At 35.0% G+C, this 17,320-nt stretch overlaps 1 protein-coding gene across 8 annotated transcripts in view; it reads right to left on the bottom strand.

The window, feature by feature from the left end:
• The window catches only part of Srsf11 (serine and arginine rich splicing factor 11), a 35,462-nt gene that overhangs the window by 13,373 nt on the left and 4,769 nt on the right, over positions 1 to 17,320 (bottom strand). For 4 of the 8 annotated variants that reach the window (XM_040288851.2, XM_040288852.2, XM_013361549.4 and 1 more), the window contains exons 1-5: positions 12,072 to 12,492; positions 7,013 to 7,146; positions 3,170 to 3,279; positions 1,429 to 1,521; positions 578 to 627 (exon numbers count right to left, since the gene is read on the bottom strand). In XM_040288851.2, the coding sequence (XP_040144785.1) occupies positions 578 to 627; positions 1,429 to 1,521; positions 3,170 to 3,279; positions 7,013 to 7,146; positions 12,072 to 12,268 (584 nt within the window). In that variant the 5' untranslated portion in view covers positions 12,269 to 12,492. The other 4 variants (XM_013361546.4, XM_078026493.1, XM_013361547.4 and 1 more) reach the window with 3 other exon arrangements.

Here is a 17,320-nt window from a genome sequence, read left to right as displayed (position 1 = left end):
CAGGGATAGCCTTTGATCTTCAAACTAAGTTTTCCCTTTATAGTAAGTTCCCTAAACTAAACATCTCTGTCCTTTCCCTAGTTGAATGCACATGCTTTATTATAATAAAATATCAATGCCCTTCCTCCCGACCACAGCATAAGTGCCATGAAGGGACTCACGTACTTTAAGTAGGGGGAGGTGGAAGGATTACTGGGGATTAAACTTAGCAGCACTTTACCACTGAGCTATGGCCCTGATCCTTTTTGATGCAGGGTCTGGTTAAGTTGCTGAGGCTGGCCTCAAACGTTCCTTCTGCCTTATCTTCCTGAGTGGCTGGGATTACAGATGTGCACCACGGTGTTTGACTCTAGGATACTTTTTTATGTTATTATCCTAGTATAAGCCATTTACATTTATTATGAAAGACAGACATTACACTAAAATAAGACCCTTAATATGTGGGTTTACTTCTAGATTTCCTTCATTTCTAGAAAACAATATGTAACATATGCCTTAAGAACATGTACTATCAAAAATAATGATACACTAGACATTCACACACACTATCATCAATGGAAACAAACAAAACCCTTACTTGGGATCAACAGTGCTCATAAGCTTCAGCAACTGATCTGCGGCAAGAGACTGCAAAAAACAAAAAATTAGTAAAGAATACATGCAACAAATAATGATGCTATTTATTTTCTCAGTACACTGAAATGCACTGGGGCAATTCTGTCAAACCCATAAAAAGTAACATGCTCTATGCATGATGCTAACAAACAGAATAAAACACAAGCTACACATTAATTTTTTTATAATCCACATTAAAAAAATAAAGACAGGTGGCAGTGTATTTTTTAATGGCTACTGTACTGAATAGAACAGCTTTAACAAGTTATATGAAGAGTGAAAGCTAACAATTTAGATTTTACAGAACTACTTCTTGATTGTTTTAAGAGGGAAATGAACATTTTAAATATACACGTAATAAAACTCCAACTTCTTAGTTTTAAAAGATTGCTACAAAACAAGAATTTTTTTTAAAAAAAGCTAAATTTCAATGAAAAAATAAAACACATCAAACCGAAACAAAACCCAAAAATTTGCAAGAGGAAAATAACTTATGAAAGTATGTCCCAATCAGCTGGGCGTGGTGGCGCACACCTGTAATCCCAGAGGCTTGGGAGGCTGAGAGGAGGATCATGAGTTCAAATACAAAATAGAGCTGGGGTTGTGGCTCAATGGTTCAGTGTCCCTGAGTTCAAATCCTGGTACCAAAAAAAAGCATGTCCCAGTTACTGACTGCATGACATACTGATTTTTGTGTTAACTACCTACACATCTATTTTCTACTTTAAACCCCTGCTTGTGAAATGCAAATGAACAGTTAATAAAACAAACTTTTTAGAAAAGTAGGCCAAAAAATAGAATAAGAAGTTGTACCTGAGAGTTCAAGTTTGCTCCAGGAAGCCCAAGTGCAGCAAGGGCAGGATCAAGAGTAGGAGCTCCCAAAGCAGCCAATGGAACGGCGCCAATCTGTAAATATTCAAGTTTTGTTCATTAAGGCTTTTTTGTTCCTTATACCAATGGTTAGCACTTACTTTAAGTGCTGTATTTTGTGCTACTTGAGACACCACTCATTTCTCCTTGAATGACTGACTGCCCTATTAAGAATGCTGGAAGGATACTGAGGAAGTAATTCTTGTGTCTGATTATTCGTACAGTGTCATGTGGGATACTCAGTGGCCTTTACCTCCCATATAGTTTAGTGCCGTCTCCTTGAATAGCTTCCTGGTTTGTTCTACGGGAATCCAGGAAAATCACTACCCTTTCAGACATCTAAATCTGTACAGGAGTCTAAGTCCTGTGGTCTAAATATGCTTCTTCCTTGTATTCTTTCTGCCTCAGCAGTGTTTCTCATACTATGATTCCTGTCATTAGATTTCCCCTACTGCTTCCCTAATAGTTATTATTATTTTATATTAAATTTTCCCTGTTCAAATTACTATGTGGTTCTATTTCCTGCCTAATTCCAATTAGCCCGTAATTTAAACGGACAAAAATCTTGTAAAATTCTGAAACTTTAGAAGCAGTCTTTCTCCACAAGAACTGTGCTTAAAGTTCATCTAGTTTCATATACTATCTGGTCAATACAAATCATCCAACTCTGTAATTTAAGTATTTACTAAGTACAGGTGAAATGCTTTGTTAATACTAATAATTATTACATAAAATTTTATACACCAAAAGACAAAGAAATTACCCATTTATCGTCCCATAGGCAAGACAAACAAACAAAACTGCAAAACCAAAGCCAAGAAGCTAAGTACTAATCAAATTTATATCTAAAATCCAGGAGATACTGATCTTTTCCATGATCCCATATTCTACAGTTAACAGAACCAATTATTTATACAGGAAAGATGACATGATAGGATATTTTTATAAATTTCTAGTTGAGGCACATCATTCACTATTATTTTTAAAAGCCCTGTATAATCTCTTGGAGTAGTTAAAATATAGACATTTCAATGCCTTTCTGGCTGGGGATGCAGCTCAGTGGTAGAGCATTTCCCCATTATGCATGAAGTTCTGAATTCAATTTCCAGCACTACAAAAAGTAAAATAAATTCAGAGTGCCTGTTAGTTCTTAATATGTTTCTTAAAGCATTACCAGTTAGAATCATTATTCTAATCAACGTTACTTTCCTCAAAGCAAACATCCCAATCCAGATTTCAATTTCATTTTCAAGCCACCTTCTTAATCCCAACCCCACAATAACAGCAAAAAAAAAAAAAAAAAAAAAAAAAAAAAAAAAAAAAAAAAAAAAAATCAAAGGGCAATTGAAAGCTTCATTTAAGCAATTTGAACTTCAGCTTTATTTTCCTTCCTGGATCAAATGAACAAATTTGTAATGGCATGTTCTCAAGTGTTAATACTGAGGAAGATCACCCCATCCCTGCCACAATTACTAATAGGTTGTTTTGAGATACGTATAAAACATATTTTATAATTTTTAGGATGTTCTTTTGGAGAATGTCTCTGTGTATTTGATTATACTACAATCCTTTAAATGATATTGCTCTATGTGCTAGAATACTGAGAGCACTTAAAAAGTAAAATATATTTTATCCACAGTTCTGGGTTTCTTTCCATCTTTTCAGAATTCAAGAGATCAAGTACCTGGGTAAGTGGGTTAGGTGTAGGCAGAAGTCCACCACCAGGCAGAAGACCTGCCACTGCATTTGCTGGTGCCAACAGAGACAAAGCCTTAGTCTCATCAGGAATAACTCCTGCAGAGAAATATCCTTGCATGAGAACACATTTTTTTGTAAAACAGAAAACACACAAAAACACCCAGAAAATGTCTCCCTGATACACCACCTGAGTTTGTTGAAAGTACTTATTGTTCGCTAAAATATAAAGCTTGATCTCTATATGATTATTTATCATTAATTTTATGTCAGAATGAAACTTCAATGTGTGAAAATTTGTTTCCTTTTGTCTACAAATGGTTAAGTTTCTAGAGTAAAAAAAAAATAGCACAATACACACTACTTTTTTGTTAACACTGCCAAGATTTCATCACCTGTACTCGATTTTTAAGTCATGAACCAAACGTAAGCAAGCACAGTCGGTTCTCCAGGGGTGTGCTCTCAACTTTCAAAAGCTGTTTTATGAACAACGACTCGTGTCGGCTGCTTCACTATAAAGCACACAGAAAAATCAAGATACACAAGACAAAAAAAGTTTGATTTAGGGGTTAATAATATGGTACAGTTACTATGATTTTTTTTACACCTACCATACAAATTTTGTAAAAATTAAGAGAAGAAAAGTATGTAAAGGAAATATTCTGTTGGAATCAAGCGTAGGGCTTTTGCTGACTCATGAAAATGAATATGGATGTTTCTGAATACACACGGAATGTGTGTGTGTGGGGGGGGTTGGGGGGTGGTAGTGAGAGAGAATAGGTAAAACAACATGGCACATTCCTTACCTGTACAGTAAAATGCTTTATGTTCCAATATGTGCCATGCTAACCATACCAAAAAAATGCTACTGAGTGTCAGTTCAAAAGCTAACTGAGCCAAACTTCTTATGCCCCAAATGACATGTGTGTCTGTTTTTAAAGCCTAATCTGTGTATTCAGATGAAATCTAAGGGTCCTAAGACAAATATTTATGTAGACAATTTAAATTCTATCCAACAGCAAAAGCCCTATACAGATGGATTAATCTGTTAATGTGCCCAAGCCCCCAAAATGAGAGTTCAATAATACAATTAAACTACATATTTGCAAATACCAGTAGTATTTCTGTAATACATATTAAGAAACTGCATCTCATCATAAAACATACAATATGTACAGGGCACTTAAGAGAAACTGGATAAGCTGCAGAAGAAAACTGTTGGGTGGTATTTTCAGCAGGGCCTGGTATATAGTTCAGGCTGAACCAGGGAAAAGAACTGTAAAACACAACAACAAAAAAGAAAAACCACTGTTAAATAAAGGTAATGGTTCCTTCCACCTATACTGAGAAGTGCCGATAATATAAACAAATGTATACTACACAGCACTGTTATCTTGCTTGTGTCAGAGCTGTCATCAATTTAGATACCAAGAGTTATGGAGGGGAAGGGGGAGAAGATCATTTAGATATAGGGCATTTATGCATTAATATTAACAAACCTACAAAGATTAAGGGATAATTTTGCATGCAAAATTATGTCTCAAGAGGATATATTAAGTATCAACATCTTAGTCAAATTAGTGCATTTGCAACATTTCTGGCCAACTAAAATCCTCTTGAATTTATTGTGAGACACCTGATAGAAGATCTGCATCCATTAAAAAAAAAAAAAGTCATGCATCTGATCCTCTGATTAAGAAAAAAAAAACTATTTAAAAATAAAACTACAATTTAAAAATAGCAATGAGGCCCCTCACCAGTTAATTTTCATGCGTCAAGAGTATTTTTTTTACTGCTGCTTTGATAGAACCATGAAATACTGCATGAATGTGTAGAAATGAAAGAAAAAGAAACAGACAAAAGAAACAAACATTAACCAAAGGAACCTAAATAACCCCCATATCCATTACTTTAAAGAGTTCCTTCCAAACTGGCTATATGTTTTATCAATTAAGACTGTTCCTTACCGTAGACTTTTTGTCTATTGTTCTAAAACAACTGACCAAGAGCCAACACCAAAGTGTAAGAGCTAAAACCAGAGTGAATGGTGACAAAGGAATTGAATACATCAAATTACTTAGTGGAGATAACATGAATACAGCATATCATACCATAATTAAATATAGCAAAAATAGATTTCAGAACTAAATACTTCTGTAATTCTCTTATGTATTCCCCAACCTCACTTTCAAAACCAGATCTAAAAAATTACTGGGACCTAAAAATATTTATGAAAGTCAGTTATATGATATACTGTATTATGTTCCAGGATTGGGAACTGTAACACTTTGCCAATAAGCATTCTTTAAATTTAATGGCTAACTCAAACATTTTGCATATTACTCACATGGTTTGACCCTTGTTTTCAAGACCTATATATATTCTACTCATCCTGAATTGTAAACTCTGTAACAATTTTCTGTTGGTGATTTAGTCTTATCCTATAATAGGCACAAGTGACATAAAAGAAATGCTTAACCAAAACATACTAACTCAAAAATTATCTATTTTTAAGAACCTTAAAATTGAGCCCATACAATTTAATATTATGGAGATAAATGTACTTATTAAATAGCATGCCTTAACCCATCTCTGAATATAACTTAATTTCTTTAGAAAACCAGAGGCAATTTCTCCAAATTTAGACATTTCACAACTTTTACAAGGTATGGTGTAAATGTTCACATTTGTATTCAAAGATCCAATAGCATCTAAAATCAACAATAACAAGATTCTGCTTCCACTGACCAGTTTATTAAACAAAGGGGAAAGCAAGTAAATCCTGGTCAGTAAATTAAATTATTAACTTAAAATCCATTAATTTTATCATGTGATTTCTTTGATCAAAATTTATAGTTACCAAAAAGCAAATCAAGTAGCAGTACACTGGGAACAAACTAATTATAAAATATGCCTTAGAAATTTTTACAAAATGGCATTAAAATAGTGTTGTCTTGTCACAGTGGCTTTTTTAGATCCAAAAAACCTGCTCATATTTTTCTGTCAAATTAACAGCCTAAAATGTAAAAAGAGAGAAAATGTAGTTAACAAATGATTACACCAGGAAAACACTTGGGGGACTTGAGTGCTTGCTGGCCTTTAGTTAATGTCTAGAATCCCCTGTAGCTGCAGAGGACCCACTGTTTTTCAGTCATCTGGAAGGGTTTTGCATTTGCCTTCTCCACTACAAAAATCACACACACAAATAACAGAGAGAAGAATTTATTATTTAGAGATATTCTAGAAAATATAACAAGAATGAACAAGAAAATCTGGCATAAAAACAAAATACCCAGTGCCCATCTGGCACCTAAGCTATAGGAAATCTTGAACTTTCACAAAAACCAGTATCATTAAAACCCTTGGTATACTGGAATTCAACGTGGGATTTTTTTTTTTTTTTGGTTTGTTTTTGCACAAGTTATCAGTTCAAGGAAATAAGACTAACCTAGTCACTTATTTAAAACAAAAACAACATGCACTTGAAGGACTTTTTCTTTCTTTTTTTAAAGTGTACATGGAGTTAGCCATTTACCTTTGGGACTTTTTCATAAAATCTAACATTAACCAAGTAGATGTATCTCAGAGAGTTACAATTAGGAGTGATTTCAATGAATGTGAAAGCAAAAGATAAGATTCTTTTAAAAATATCTGATTTCTAATAATTAGAATTAAAAAACTGCAAGTAAGAATTATGTACTGCAGTATAACAAGGGTTTCAAAATGTTAATTGCTTAGATTGTAACATGCTACTAGTGCTCATTCTACAACTATACTGAGGTAGATGGTCATCTTAGGATGCCCACACAGGTAGTTAAAACAAAGCACAAACCTTCTGCATATGGTACGACTATCAAAGCTCTGTCAACGAATACAGTATTTGTCAGATGCTGTGCCACAACTGCTGAGTCTGGATCATGGAACTTAACAAAGCAGACACGAGATGAGACTGGCAAAGGTGAATCACTAAAAAATAAACAAAAAACAAACAAAAAGATTATCAGCATAGACACAAAGGTTGTTTGCAAACCAATGCCTATACCCCAAGTAAAATAATCAGAAAAAACCATGTAATTGCACATACATTTCTTTTAACCAATCCAAAAGAAAAACAATGTATTGTACACTAATGTAGAAAGTTGCACTGTAGATAAATACTTATTAATCCCTATTTAAATCAACAATGTATCAGGTTAGAAAGAGTTTTCTTAATCTCAAAGTGAGATCATAAAAATATCAACATGCTTTTCATAATATCAATGTTGTGGTGCTGAGGACTGAACCAAGGACTAGGCAAATGCTCTACAATGGTCCACATACCAGCTCTCATACCAACTATTTGTTTAGTTTTGGTTTAGAAACCTTTCTTTCTGCTAATTTCTCCACTTCAAAAATAAAAGACTATCATTAAGAGGTATATCTGAGTTTTCTTGACCTGCATAATGAACTGCTTCCATAAATTGATGTTTTTGACCGATAGCTATGACTCCTAGGCACTTTCAACAACTGGGTCTTTTTTAGGTTGGAGCACTTTCAAAGAAAAATTTTAAGCACACAAGGGGTGCTTAAAGTTTTAGGCACCTGTTCACCCCTGTATTACTTCACCAGGTGAAAAGCTTCTTTCCTCAGCAAGCTGCTTCCTCAGATAAAAGAAAAAAAAGTGGCCAATGCAAGAGTAGGCTTAAAAAAAAAAAAGGGTTCCAATTTCCGTCATAACATTCCCTGTAAAAGGAAAAGATTAAAAAAAAGGCAGGGTTTTCAATCCTACATCAAGTTATTTAAAAACCAATGCCCAAAGGCAGTAACAATCAAATTGTCCTTGTTAACACATTAAAAGCATCTGTGGGGGGAAAAAAAATCCAGGTTCTCAATTCTCCTTTAATTAAATGAAGATTTCTAGAGGAAAAAGCACTGAACTCTTACTTGATGTCTGAAATAAGGTTTTTCTTACCCAGCAGTCATTTCCTTAAATCTCAAAACAAACAAACAAACAAACAAAAAACCAAACAAACTTGGTGAGGTGGCTGGCACACACCTGTAATCCCATGGACTCAGGAGGATCATGAGTTTGAGGCTAGCGTGGGCAACTTAATGAGACTCTGTCCCAAAGTAAAAAAAAAAAAAAGGGCTGGATGTATAAGCAGTAGACAGCAGTAGAGTGCTCGTCTAGCATATGTGCACATGCACACAGCAAGCACTCTCTACCAATTCTTTACCACTATTGTTACCTGATTAAAAGAAAAAACAAATACAATGATAAAAAAATAACACTGTTAAAGAACATGTAATGAATAGTTTCTTCAGAACTGCCTATTTGTTCAGTTTATTTCCATTTACTGGGCAATCTTTTGTACTCTGGAATTTTGTGCAAGTCTAGATAACACAGGGACAAATGAGAAGACTGTTTGGAAAAATCTTGTATGATGTTTTTGTCTTCCACCTTAAAAGCTGATAGTATTGATTACGGGTGCTTGGGATCCAGCCCAGGGCTTCATGAGTACCAGGCAAGGTACTCTCCCATTGAGCTACATTCCCAGCCCTCAAGTTATTCTAAAGTGTCCTCTGAGGGCCATTTCATAATCTTCTAGGATGCATACATAAAATTCAAAATCCTGATATTCATCTAAAGCTTACTGAATTAGTGAATTCCTTTTATAAGAGTCCTGATTCTTAACAAATCCCAAGTACATATTCACAGCCACTTAAGTTGGAGAACCTCTGGTTTAGGCCACCAATCCCAGGCTTTAAACTCTTACCTTAACACTGTGCCAACCATTTCTGATTGTAGAATTTTGAGCTTATAGAGCAAAGTATCTCCAAAGCCCCCCCCAAAGAAGCATATGTAAGAAAGATGACATTCACCTAAAACTTAATTCTACTGACCTATAATATATAAAGAAATACACAGCAAATTGTTGCATTAAAAACATTTGTTCAAATTCGAATTCTTTTAAAATATATTCAGTGCTACAGTGGATGTTACTGTATAACTGACATGCTTCACTAGGATCATTAACTAATAAGCACTCCAGTTGTATTCTCCACTGTGAAATCCCACTAAAACTAAACATTTAGTATCTACTTAAATAATACCACAACTCACAAATTGCTTCACTAAACCAACAAATCCCTGATCCAATGGTAGTGGAAAAGTCACATATTAAAAGAGTTCAAATGCTAGTTCTGACACTGATAGCTTGGGCAGACAAAACAACCTATGAGAATTTCAGTTCACTATTTGAAAATAAGGTCAAATACACCTTCTGGGTTTGTAATGAATAAGGTAAGAAAAATTCTGAAAGCATCTTACAGTAGACAAACAATGAATTTCCAATATGTTTCAATAACTAGTCAACATGACAGTTTAAGAAAACAAATGTAGGAGACAATGATAGATGCTTTCAAATAGTTGCAGGGCTGTTTTCCTGTCCTGTGAAGATAGACAACATTTTTCTATGTAAAATCACAGGCCAGTAGTTTTTGGCTTTAAGGAATTGAAATAACAGACAAATCCAATAGCAAAACCAAGCTGGACACCTTCTCCAGTAATCTATCAAATACATGATATAATCCCAGAAAAATTTCCCCAAAATAGACATTTAAAACTGAAGCATTTCACTAAGTGTATATGGTATATGTACTTAAAAAATGCTTTGCAGATAATGTTGATGAACTCAAGAACCTCATTCTAATGACAGGGAGAAGGCCGAACTTACCTGTCAATTGGTGACAGGGGCAACAGAAAAAAACCCAAGCAGTGCTAAGTAGTACAGAGAAGATACAGAGCAGCCATATTTTTAGATACAGTGGTCAAGGAAAGCTTCTCTGATTAAAGTGACTATTGAGAAACAAATGGAAGCGCTTATGTCAAGAAAAGAATTCTTGGCAGATATGAACGCCTTCTTGGGGAAAATTAAAAACAAATATATCCAAATGACACACACAAACAAACACACAAAAACAGGTGAAGACGTATTCACATTAGAGCCATTCAATCTTTTTCCGTGTTAAGAAAATATTTATGGAGTGATGAGCCAATCTGTACCACTAGGAGCCTAAAGCACATTAATCCTGGCAAACTACTGATAAATCATCAAGTATTACCAACTTTTCAGATCAGACTAGCTATTGAGAAAAAGTAATAAAGGAACAAATAAAACTCAACATTAAATAGATAAAAATTAACCATCAATAGGATTGCTCAAATCTAGAGGCCCACTAAGTTATATAACAGTCACTATATTTTCAGAAGAAAATGATTGTATGTGGGAACATAAAGTAGAGAGCCAAAGAGCATTATTGTATCAACATTTATCTTCTAATACAGGGAAAAGAATCCTCCAAATGGACAGCACCCCAGGTCACACGACTGGATGAACAATTGCCCAGCAGCTAACCATTCACCGGATTACAAAGGAAAAAGGCAGATTCTTGTCCATCATGGTTTCCTCTAAGATACTGCCCACTCATTAAGTAAAAATGAACCAGTAAAATGCTCAAAACTTCTTTTACTTTTTATAAATGCACCATAAGGGTGTATCCTCAGAGAACAAAAAAGCACTTTAAAGTTAGCAATTATATGAAATTCTTAGTAACTTGTGGAAGTGGAAGGAATTATGTAGCAAACTGAGCATCTCAAATTATTTTATTACCCCAGTAATAAAATATTCAAACATAGCACTTATTTCTTGTCATTTTACTATTAATGTTACAAACAACTTAATGATACATTATGAAAAAGCTGAGTATCAGCAAAACATCCCTTTCTACAGCTCATGTTATGAATTTGTCTATTACAAAAGAAGTTTCTGTTCAAAATAACATGTGTGTCCAAAACTCCACAGCACATCTGAGGCAATAACTGAATCCTTTCTCCACATGTATATTTTACTTAAAAATCAAGAACACACCAATTTGAACAGTCTTTGGAAAACAGAAAGTCACGAAATGTGATAATACTTAAATACTTCATTATGATTTGATTTTATTATTATATTGAGCAGAAGTGTATAAAAATCAATGATTTATTACACCAACCACAAGAGATTTCTTGAGGATCTCAATTTCGGTTTAGAATTTAAGTGACATCATAAAACTCCCAATAACATTTTTCACTTTCATCTAATAAGCATTTACAAAGAGCACACAATTGTTTTTCAAGTGTTTGCTACAATACTTTTTCTTCATAACTTTTAAAAAGGACAAAAAAGAAGTCATTACACTCTAAATCAAAATGCCGACATTCTATAAAATTCCTTCTCAAGACAAATGAGAAACATCTAAAATCTGTACATTAAAAAAAGAAAAACACTAGGACTCTTCATAATCCATTGTGTGTGTGTGTGTGTGTATATGTGTAGATACATATATAAATCAAGTATTCAGGCTCACTGAATTAATCATCTGTCCTGTCATATTCCCTGGGTCAGAATCACTTAAAAGCAATACTTAGCAATAAATAGCGGCCTACAAATTTTAACACTAAATTAAAGCTAGCCTGAATAGTTTTGTTACTTTTATTCCAAAGACTGCAGAGAAAAAAAAACACACCTTGCCTTTTTAAAAAAATGAATTTAACCTATACGCGAAATGACAAAAGACAGATTGTCTTGCTTTATCCCAAAGCAAACGACCACGTTGGCACAATTTAAGAGAAAAGAAAAAAAAAATCCTAAAATTAAAAGCCAGTGTCTCCTAATCACTAAAAGTCTTCTCTGCTCTCTACATTTTTTTGTAGGCCTAAAACGCATCTTTTCGTCTATAAATGCAACCACCGCCACCAACTAACGTAGCCTGGCAGGGAAAACAGCCACAGGGCCTACGGAAATGGTGTTGCTTAGGCCCAGGATGGGGCGGCGTTAGCAAAAACGGTGATGGTGGACGATACTCACTCCGGCGGGAAGAGGCGCAGTTCGTCGATCTTGCCTAGGAAACCGAAGAGAGTCCGCATCTGCTCAGAGCTAGCGCTCGGGGAGACATTAGTCACCTGGATTACCTCGGTGCCACCGCCTCCGCCGCCACCTCCGCCACCCGGCCCGCCGCTGGGGCCCGGGCCCGCAGTGCTGGGGACGACGGTAGTGTTGCTCATGGCGCTGCTCGAGTTCTCGCTCCTGCTTTAACACATCAAACACACAACAAACAGTGAGAGGGAAAGGGAAGAGGAACCGGTTCACGAGAAAGGAAAGAGGGGTATCCGATGCTACAGCCACTGCTGTTGCTGCCGCCGCCGCCGCCGTTTCTCCTCCCCGCTGCACGCCGGGAGGAGGGGAAGAGAGCGCGCGAGTTCGAGACCACGAGAAAACAAACGACCGCCCCCACCTCGCCTCCAACCACCACCCTCGCGGACCCCAGCTCCCCACAATGCTGTGCGGCGCACGGGTGCGTCATCGTCAGCTCCTCCCCGCGCAGACGCAGCAGGCCCTGCCCGCCGCTGGAGAAACGCAAGAGGGAGCGCGGTCTGACGGAGAGCGTATTCCCTCTTTAGCTCCTTGTTTTTCAGAAGGCTTTTTTCCCCCCTTCTTCTTCGAAAGCATTCACTTACTTCCAAAAAACTGCGTTTTATCAACTATTGTTATTCAACAGCGCCCACGATATTTCTTTTTTTATAGGCTATCATCTACAAATTTTTTGAGTTACTAATATTTCCATCCTAGCTACCAAGTTTTTCCTCTCACCACTTTCAAATTTCCTGGAATATTTACTACAAATTTCTGTAATATTAAACATATGATCAACTGAATAATAATTTTAAAGATCCTTGTAGGATTTAATAAACAACTACTTTGAATCACTGGTATCTAGCCATTTGAATTTCTGGGGAAGAGTATTCCAGATAAGAGGAAATAAATTAAAAGTTTGAAACTTTCAAATATCATTGCTCTGTCGACCACTGCTTTCCACTTTATATTTCAAAGGGAGAATTACAAAAAGATCTTGTCATAGTGAAATAAGTATGCACAAGGCAGGATCACTTAACTCATCTTTGGGAGTAGATTAGGGAAAACTTCTAGTTACATTTGAATGTCAAATGTTATAATTTTTATTAACAGTTAATGCTATTTCTAATCAAAATGTCCCCCACCCCAAAGTCATACTATGGAAAAGTACGTGTTTTCTGATAAGCTTTTGAAATATGACTTAAAAAGTTCTCCACAATACTGCTTGTAGGTAGGGAACCACCACTACACTACTACATTGATAAGAAAATTTAAACTGATTGATAGAATGCCAAAAAGATGCCTAAGAATACCAGAGAATAATGAATGCTTAGGCAAATCTTCAAAATAATACCAATCCTCTTATGGTACTAATACTACAAAGAACAGTTTTAGTTCTTTCCAGTCTCAAGCTTGTGAAAGATCTTGTGCATTTAGATCTAAGTTCTTCATGTAATACATCTATATACAATCACTCTACTTGATGGATACCATTTTCCCAGTTACATAATGCAGGTCACTTGTTTTTTTTGTTACTAACTTTTGTTTACACTAATGGAAAAGATGGTGATATCGTGCCTATCCACACAATTCTGCAAATCTTGCACAAGCAAAAGGCCTTTTTATCAAAATTAGTTGTCTTCCCCTTAACAAATACTTTTTGAGAACAGGGAAGGCAAATATTAACTTTAGTGTTCCTGATCTCCCTGTTCATCACCCTCCTTATCAAAGTGACAGGTCTTGATATGTTGCCTAGGCTGGCACCAAACCCCTGGGCTCAACTGATACTTCTGCCTCAGCCTTCCAAGTAATTGGAACTACAGGCGCGCACCTTGGTGCCTAGGGACCAACAACATTATACTGGACCAAAGACAGCATGTGATAAAAAACTTACTGAACACAATCATGTGCTAAAAACTTTACAAGTGCTTCAAATAATGTGCTCAGTCTTGTCAGGCAGGTAGCTCATTACTAAGGTATATATAGGATGTGCATGCAGAAAAGGCTGGGTGAATGAAGACAAAAATAATAACTGTGAGCTTTAAGGGGAAATTTAGTTGAGGTAAAAAAATCTCAAAGTGAGGGATATAAATTTGTTTTCCCCTATAACTATTCAGATCAATAGGAAAACCCTGGAAATAAATTACTACTTCTATAAATTTGTGAATCTGAAAAACTCATCTGTAGATCTACTTTATATTCTATCCCTAACTTATAAATTACACAATTATATTTCTGTTCTAGTTCTAATTCTATAAATTTAGGTAATTCTATAAACATTACTTGTTTTAAAATAAAAATTGTAAATTCCATGTTTCTTTTTCTTCTTTCTCCAACTAAATGGAGAAGCTAATAAGTTAGTACTAGGAGACTAACAGGTGGGCAGATGGACATGGACAAATACACAACAAAAAGCCTACCTAAGTTCATTTCCAAATACACCTTTTACATTGTTTATACTGTCTTCCAATAGCAGTGATTCTGTCTATATGTTTAAAAAATGATAGAACACCTTGAAAATTATAAGCAAAAATCTGTATGTGGTAATTTGTCACAGCCTTGTTTTCATGATTAACAGAGGAAAAAAGTAGTAGTCGTCTAACCATTAAGATACTGCTTCCAGGGGCTGGGGTTGAGGCTCAGTGGTGGAGGGCTTGCCTAATATATGTGAGGCACTGGGTTCCATTCTCAGAATTGCATAAATAAACAAATAAATAAATAAATAAATAAGATAAATGTATCGAGTCCATCTACAACTGAAAAAAATTTTTTTCTTTTAAAAAGACACCATTTCCAACATTCTTATGCACAGTATTCTCAGCTATAATTAGAGCTTGGGGGAAAAAAATCACAGTTGATTTTTCTGTACAGATTAGTTTTCCTTTTTGGATTGAATAGAGTCAACAGAAACATTTAGCTGGGAACACTGATTACTCAGTACAATTTTTAAGTTATATAAGATTCTTTTGGAATTTCAATTGAGCAAAGGCTATTTGAGGGAATGTTTCACAATCAAAAAAAATCCACTGGGGGGCATTCAATAGAATTATATGTATTGTTAAATAGTTTCTAGCTTTTTCATATTAGCTTTTCTTAATCAAGGAATTAGACATTTGCATCATTTGACCTTTAACTTCTTTTTTCTATGCTGTAAAATTAACATTCTCTTCATGAAAGAAAATTAATTTTAAACACTTACAAAACTGAAAAAAAATGAAAGTGTACTCAACTTAGTAATAAGACTGAATGCTTTTTAAATGGCCTTTAATCCTTATAACACTTAAAAGGTGCCAGAGTGATTACTAACACAGGCCCTAGGGTCAAACTAATGGGTTTCCACTACCAATTAAAATAACTGTGACTTCTGGCTCATTACTTTGTACTTCCATTTCCTTATCTGAGTTATGGGAATAAGCAACTGGCTTAATATATAAAACAAGTAACAAAGGGGCAGGCAGGTATTTAAAAACCAAACAACCAACCAGGTATCTCACTTCAAAGCCTATTATTTCCACTATTCTGTGTTGTTTCCTACTACTGCTTATCATAATAACTCTAGAAAAAAATTAAACTTGTGAAATGGGACGGAATAAAGATTAGTTTTGAGTTCTCAATTATCCAACTAAAACTTCTTATTTTGAAAAATGAATGGCTGTCTTCAAATGGGCTCCATTTTATACCATCATTCTTTTTTTAAGCTAGTACCTTGGGCTATTCTAACTTCATAATTCACATGAAAAATATGAATAGGAAGAACCAATTTACAAAGCGTAGTTTCTTACTTTAGATTTCATATTTTAACAAAACATGTTAAAAATTGTAAAGTAATGTGTCAAATATTAAAAATGTAAACTATATGAAGGTTAAAAAAAAGCAGTCCTCTATTTTACCCACCCAATTCCCATTCCACTCCCTATCCATGTTCTGAACTATCATAATAAGTACTACTACTAATTAACCACATGATCTCCCTTACCTTTATATAAAAAATAGAGACCAATGATACATATAGCTTTAAGTTTGGCTTTAAGATTATAAATGCTATAGGGATGAAGCAGAATGCCCAGCACACAGGCATGTAACATAAACTTACAGGAAAGTCAATTTCAAACTCTACAATTTCTTCAACTTTTCAGCGGATAAATACAACAGTAATACCCAACAGCAACACTTATTAAACAGCATTACTATCAAAATTAAATTGATATGAAAATACTATATAAGATGCTAAGTGATAGCAAAGATGTGAATTGTAATAATGCACTCTCTCCCTTAAGTGGCTGTTGCAACACAAACATGACAACAATATATATAGGTTTCACATTTTCATAATCATTTTGACTCCAAAGCAGCACATTACCAATTGCATGCATAGGCAGATGATGGCTAAACAAAATCTTCCCTTTCTTAATAAATTGCAAACGTTTCTACAGAAAATTCTTTTTAGGAAGGCTTCACTTAACTTTTCCACATTTTTTGAGTAACAGTAATATTCATACTTCCAAACAATACAAACACCTGCACATTTCCTTGAATAATATTAAATGTACTGTGGCATGGATCAGAACAGACATGCAAATGACCAAAGTACGAATTAAAAACTACCAACAAAGCAAAATATTACTAAGTACCTGAAATAATCTGAACTAAAAAATAAATGATAAAGCATAAGTAATTTTTAAAGGCAATTAGGCTTTTCACCCAGTAGCCATCCCATTCCCTTGAAACTATGAACTGCTGTTAATTTCAAGCCACAGTTAGCTCATGTTGAAGTCTAAACCACTTGGAGACATTTATTAAGCAATTATTTTGAGAGACAGAAGAGATGGTGGAGAGGTAACATTTCTAGGCAATGAGTTTAAAAAGAAAAGCAAAAAGGTCAGCACCTTACGACAGGAATATAGACATAACCATACTAATGATAAATATGCTTTGTGTTAAGCAAAAAATAAGTATTTCTAGAATGATAAACAGCAAGGTTGGGCTCATATATCTGCATAGTAGACATTAAGTATGTATTAGCTTTTTCATCACTGTGACCAAAATACCCGGCAAGAACAACTTAGAGGAAGGAAAGTTTCTTTTGTCTCAAAGTTCCATAGGGTTAGTCTGTGGTTGGCCAAGTCCATTTCTCTGGGCCCCAAAAGTGGCAGAACAGCATGGCTGAAGGGCATGGTGAAGAAACACTGGTTCACAAATTGCAC

This window comes from Ictidomys tridecemlineatus, chromosome 11, assembly GCF_052094955.1.
Source record: "Ictidomys tridecemlineatus isolate mIctTri1 chromosome 11, mIctTri1.hap1, whole genome shotgun sequence".
NCBI classification, from domain to species: Eukaryota; Metazoa; Chordata; class Mammalia; order Rodentia; family Sciuridae; genus Ictidomys; species Ictidomys tridecemlineatus.
The sequence above is the reverse complement of the archived record's forward strand: the minus strand, read 5'-3'. Positions and strand labels throughout refer to the sequence as shown.